The 6,415-nt window shown below is 35.7% G+C and overlaps 1 protein-coding gene across 1 annotated transcript in view; it reads left to right on the forward strand.

Moving 5' to 3' along the window:
• The first annotated feature begins 554 nt into the window (after positions 1 to 554).
• Positions 555 to 6,415, forward strand: part of LOC135199413 (metalloprotease TIKI1-like) — a 549,902-nt gene continuing 544,041 nt past the window's right edge. Inside the window, 1 exon segment of the mRNA XM_064227430.1 lies at positions 555 to 1,320. Within this exon segment, the coding sequence (XP_064083500.1) occupies positions 1,264 to 1,320 (57 nt within the window). The 5' untranslated portion in view covers positions 555 to 1,263.

Below are 6,415 nucleotides of genomic sequence, written 5' to 3' on the forward strand. Positions count from 1 at the left end.
TTGAAAGAAAAAGAAAGTTTAATTAACGCAAAACCTATGCATTGCTCTGTAAATCGCACTGGCGGAAGTGACAACCTGATTGCCATTTCTGGCGTTCAGTATTTTTCCCTTTTTATTCAGTTTTATCCTTTTTTTCCTAATTGAAAAAAGTTCAGCTTCGCGTAATTAATTGTAATCCGAACGAATTAGTTATCAAAAGTTATAAGAAACTTCTTTTTGCAATTATAATATAATTGTAATTATTATTTGTTACGTTGTTGTTAGTTCAAGTTACCGGTAGCCTGCTGATCGCTTAGTGTTGAATTTTTGCCACCAGGTGTTGGGGTACATTCTTGAGGGTTAAAAAGCTCGCATTGTCAACTGGTGTAGTTCATTAGATGAAAATGATGAGCTTGACCCTCCACGAAGCCAGAGCCAGAGAGAGAGAGAGAGAGAGAGAGAGAGAGAGAGAGAGAGAGAGAGTCCAGTCTTGGAGCGTACGAGTGACGACGAGTTCCATAGCCTGACTCCTCCTGCCTGACTCTGACTCTGGTCGGTCAATCGTCATCTCACTGTTTCTCACACAGTTAGTGTGCTCTGAGCATTGGTGAAGAGAGGCAGTTTCACTCCTCGCTCCGCGGTAGTGGTTGTGAGGCGCACCTGTGGTTGCCTTGTTATGCACTTGCTGTTTTAAGTTCAGCTGTTCACGAGTGATGGTCGAGTGTGCAGAAATGAACGGCATTGTGCGAATGGCGCCCTCCGTTTCCCGATGAAAGGAACGTTTGCAAAGTTTTTACCGAGGCGAAAATAAGGCCAAACTTGACAAGCGAAGAGAGAGAGAGGGCAGCGTTGGGCATCTTCTGATTTTTATACTACCTGGGGAGGAGAGAAAGAAGAGGAAGAAGAAGAAGAAGACGAAGGAGGAGGAGGAGCCTTCTCGTGCCATATGACCTTTCGTCGAAAATCCATATTTGCGTCTAGATAATGATAAATCCCATGGTGTTTTGTAAGTGGACAGGGATTCACATGCACGCTGTGTGCTGTGTGTCATGCAGTGTTTTCTTCAGTTTACCCACGTGAATTAGCGCCACGGAAGAGGAGGAGGAGGAAGAAGAAGAAGAGGAAAAGTTTCTTCAATAACGGCGTTCCGAATTTTTGTTTTTTCATTGAAGTGTTGCCATATTTTTTTTTTCATGTCTTGAGGTTTTTTCGTAATTGAGGAAGTGTTTTTGGCGGTGTGAGAAGTTGTTGTAGGACGAGCTTTTAATTTTTAGTGAAGGAATTATGATTGGCGTTATCAATGGAGGCTTTTTGTGGTGGACAACGAAATTATTGGTGGTGGTAAGTGATTTTTTCTTTTTTTTTACTCCCCCCTCATTTTGCGGTGTGGAACTTTTAATGCGAACACCTGTAAGCTTTAAATTACAAATGCATGATTTCTCTCTCGGCTTTCTCAGTCTCATATTTCCTAGTGATCATATAAATAATAATGTTAAATCGACTTATATATTTTCCCCATTAATTACTCTTTGCGCTGAGGGAGGGAAGTGGAGGATACGCCCACTTTTGTTTACGCCACGGCGCCAGGGGATATAGGGGTATTAGGTCTAACATTTTCTTTTCATTTTAACTTTAGCCTATCATTATTTCCTTAGTTTGCCTTAAGGCCAATTGATAAAATACTGATGTTGCCATTTTTATCGTCAGTCTAACTTTGTTCACATTACTACAAAGTATCGTTTAATTAAACTTTTTATAAGCATAAGAATATATAAAGAGATATGATATATCGGGTGAAGTAATTATAAGATTCGATTCGCCTTATGAGGTCATTGCTTACTCTGTTTAACGAAGTTATATCATACTCAACATCCTAGTTATAGTATTATGAATAAGTATATGCTTATTGTTATACTTAATATTTTTTCTTGACTCAAGTATGGAGTTCTTGTCACCTAAGAAAATAGAAAGTAGTTCATAAAATATTATTACTGTTAATGAAATTAATTCAACTCATTGCCATTTGGCAGAGCTAGTGAGCTCGTTTTAAAATTATAATCAGATCTGTCATCTTTGACTTTTAGTTTTCAAACTCATTAAACTATGATTTAGGGATAACTGAAATGCGGTGTAAAGATGATAAGAATCTCACCTTTCCAGGTCAAAGTTGGTCAACTGTGTTTTTAAGTAAACTAATAACCTAATGAATCAGACCTATCGGTTCAGCTTACACTTACCCCAGCCCATCGTTTCATATACGTATACATGTGTGTGTATGTGTGTGTGTGTGTATCTATAATATATATATCTATATAAGATTATATATATATATATATATATATATATATATATATATATATCTAATAAAAGGAGCCCATAAAAACACCAAAATAGAGAAACAAGTACTATATTTCAGAGACTGCTGTCTCCCTCTTCAGGTAGATGAATGAGAAAAGTTCACAGAAAAGGTGGTATTTATACCAAGAGGTCCATCCACAAACAAGCCATTTTAAGTCACCCCCGCTGATAATCTTCCTCTAATCTTCTTAAGGGTTGGTTGAATGAAGACGTTGTCGATCGTGTCCGAAATCCATCCTCCTTTTGAGATGTTCATTACCTGCCTCTCTTTTATTAAGGCCGATTCCATCATTTGACTCTTGTACCGGCAGTTGCTGCTATAAATTACACGTGACAAATTCCAGTTTATTCTATGGTTATGTTCATTTATATGGTTGAAAATAGCCGAGTTCTGTTGTCCATACCTAACTGACCGTTTGTGTTGTATTAATCTCTGGGGAAGGGATTTACCTGTAAATCCGATGTAAGATTGGTCACAGTCCTGGCATGGGATTTCGTATACCCCAGAGTCCTTTGGAGATGTCTTTTGTTGGACGTTAATCAGGATTTGGCTAAGGTGTTTGGTAAGTAAATACAAAAGGTTCGATTTTCCGAGGGGGGTTGGTTATTCTCTATTCGTGTCAGTTTTAAATAAGATTCTTGTGCACTTACGGTTTTACAGAATATCGTACTGTGTCGTCCGCTCATTATGGAGGAAAGAAAATATTTTGCCTTTGGATTATGTATGTAATAGTTGAAGAAGTATATGAGAAATTGTCATTACGTACGTGTCAATATATACTGTATTTAGTTGTCTTTACGTTAATTATCGTGAAGATATTAGTTTCTTCATATAATAATAGTCTTGAATATCCTCGGGACCAGTATTCTGTAACCATCAAATTTTCCCTTAGCAGAATTCTTTAGTTACAGTTGGTCTGACAGTTTGGTCTGATTTTTTTTTTCTGTAATGGAATTGTTAGTAATATAATTGCTTGAAATATTGAATGCGTTTGTAATTAGGTAGGTTAGGAAAAGCTACGGTTTCCAGAACTCTTGTAATGAAAAAGGCGATAGAAATGTACGCATATTCTGCCAGTTTGAGAGACAGTATTATATTCCGCACGCAGTTTTTATTTTAGCGTTTTGCGCTGTATTACGTAAACGCGTTATAAAAATCCCATTTAATTATTTCGACTTGATGGTAAGTTCGTCTGGCGGGAAGCGGGTGTGTGTTCGTTGAGTTGGCTGTCATGCATTTTTTAATTTATTTCTTGAGATTTTTTTTTATACCTAATGATATAATCTGTGAGTAATTGTTTTGTTGGCGTTTCCCGATGATAGATCAACGATTTTTTTAATTTTATTTTTATTTTTATTTATTTATTTTTTTTATTTTTTTTTTTTTTTTTTTGGGGGGGGGGGGGGGGGTTAGAGGCCTAAATGCGCAATCAGCCCTCGGTATTTCTAAGCCAAAAGTTGGTCGCATAGTAACAAACCAAAATATACGTAGACCTATTACCTACCGGCCATAATTGAATTTAACATATTTATTCTCTTGATCCTTGTTCATATTTTTAATTCAAATATTTTAGGACGTTTTTGAGTGGATTTATAGTATGTACTGTACAGTAACTGTAGCTGTTGTGAATAGTAGGCCTAGAACAATCTATACTCAAGTACAGCGGTTCTGCCAATTATATACTGACTTCATGAGTTATAAACCAATTAAGCAATGAAGTAATAAGCAGAGTTAGCGAAAGGCTGTATAATAAATTAGGTTAATACATCTTGATAATGGTCATGGCCTTCTCTGCATTGTAATACATTTTACAAGTTCATTGTTTGTTGTTGTGGGTTCGTTAAGTCAGAAGATCTTCGCCCTTTAAATGTCAGCGCAGTTGAATCGACGAAAAGGATAACGGCTACTTTTTTCTTTTTCTTTTTCTTTTTTTTTCTTTCACTGGAGGCTGATTTATGCCTAACTGCGCTGACATTTCAAGACTGGTAGGCGTAGTAGCGTATCCATGGGCAGGTTTGCTGTAACAAGGGAAAACAACTACTGAAGATGGTAGGTAGCCGTTGGCTAGGCGTAGGTACTATAGTAGATTCACGTCAACCGTGCATTTGATGTCTAGGCCAGTCCCTTACGACGCTTCTGATTGGCTGTTGATAAGCAAGTCACAGGACTGGAAACTCTCAGACTCTCTCGATAGTTCACTTGGGTAGGATCTATGTTCCTCCTCTTCTGAGGAATACGTCTTTCGGAAGTGGTGGAGCATACATCCCACCTATGTGAACTCTCGAGACACTGAGAGTTTCCAGCCCCGTGACTGGCTTATCAACAGCCAATCAGGAGCGTCGTAAGGGACTGGCCTAGACATCAAATGCACGGTCGATGTGAATCTACTATAGTACTAGACGTGGATGAGTACGGGAGTAAACGGGTGGTTTTCTTATGCAGCAAAATAATGCCTTCGGTAAACTCCGGCAGTTGCTCACGACGCGTCGCCGCCGTATTAGCCTAAGTTAGGGGAAGGTGTAAAGGAGGTCGTAGTTATTTCCGGCACTGGCAAGCTTCCTTTATCTTAAGTGATTGAAGCGAGCTGAGTCACAGGTAGCTAAATGTTTTTCTATGATTTTTTTCCCCTCCCTACTCGCTTGTTGGTAATATCATGTAGGCCTAAGTCTTTAAATGTTCAGATAATGAAATGATTACATACTTGTATGTATGTATATAGACACATTATATATATGTATATATATGAGTCATATCACATTACCGTGGTTCATATACATACATCGAGCTACAAATGTCCTTTAATATCTAATTCGCTCTACCTCGGAATTAGTATATTTTTATAATGTTAACGGAAAATTCCCCTTCGGTTAACATATATTAATTCCGAGGTAGGGCGAATTAGATATTAAATGACGTTTGTAGCTCGATATGTATATAATATATATATATATATATAAAAATGTATTTTTTTTTCATCTACGAAGGTAGACTCAATCCCTTCGTGTGTGGATAGGCCTATTTTACACGGGATGATTTACCGAGTTGTCATATTTTGATAGGGGCCCTTTGTCATTAAGGGTCACATAGGGTTAGAAAGATATAGTTGTAGGCCTTAGTCGAGGTCATCCATTCCTATTGCCGTCCGCTCAGTTAATTGAAGTCGCTTACTTTGGTGTGGTGTTCGTTTTTGTATATAGTTTGTTCTTGTTTTTATTCTGTTCGCTGTTTTTCTATTTTTTTATAGAGTTATTCTGCTTCATTTTTATTATGTTGCTTTCTATTTCTTTTTAGTTATTCTGTATCATTTTTATTATATTTATTGCTGCAGTACAGCAGCAGTTTTTGTTAAGAGTTTGGATTTCCAAAGATTTGAAGATTTGAATCGTTGAAACATTAGTAATAATAATAATACTAATATAATAATAATAATAATAATATAATATAATAATAATTATTATTATTATTATTATTATTATTATTATTATTATTATTATTATTATTATTGCGTCACTCGGCGATTATCGATAAAAATAAGTTATTATATATTATCATTATATATATTATTTCATGAAAAATAATGGCAGAATTCACAGAATTGATTTTATATAAAATTCTTTCAATTCTCCCTATAATTTGTTTTTCTGTAATTTATATAAAATCAATTCTGTGAACTCTGCCATTATTTTTAATAAACATGTTTGAAAGAAGGTCTGTTTCCAGCATAGATATATTATTATTATTTTATTATTATTATTATTATTATTATTTTATTATTTTATTATTATTATTATATATTATTATTATGCTCTATCACAGTCCTCCAATTCGACTGGGAGGTATTTATAGTGTGGGGTTCCGGGTTGCATCCTGCCTCCTTAGGAGTCCATCACTTTTTATCATTATTATTATTATTATTATTATTATTATTATTATTATTATTATTATTATTATTATTATTATTACTTTTGTTGTGATTTTCGTCAGTTTTCGTGTATGTCGTTTGGTCTCAATTGTTTTTTGTCTTTAGCGCCATATATATTCTTCGGAAGCTTGAATTTCAAGCCGACGGCCCCGCCC

Source organism: Macrobrachium nipponense, chromosome 23, assembly GCF_015104395.2.
Source record: "Macrobrachium nipponense isolate FS-2020 chromosome 23, ASM1510439v2, whole genome shotgun sequence".
NCBI lineage: Eukaryota > Metazoa > Arthropoda > Malacostraca > Decapoda > Palaemonidae > Macrobrachium > Macrobrachium nipponense.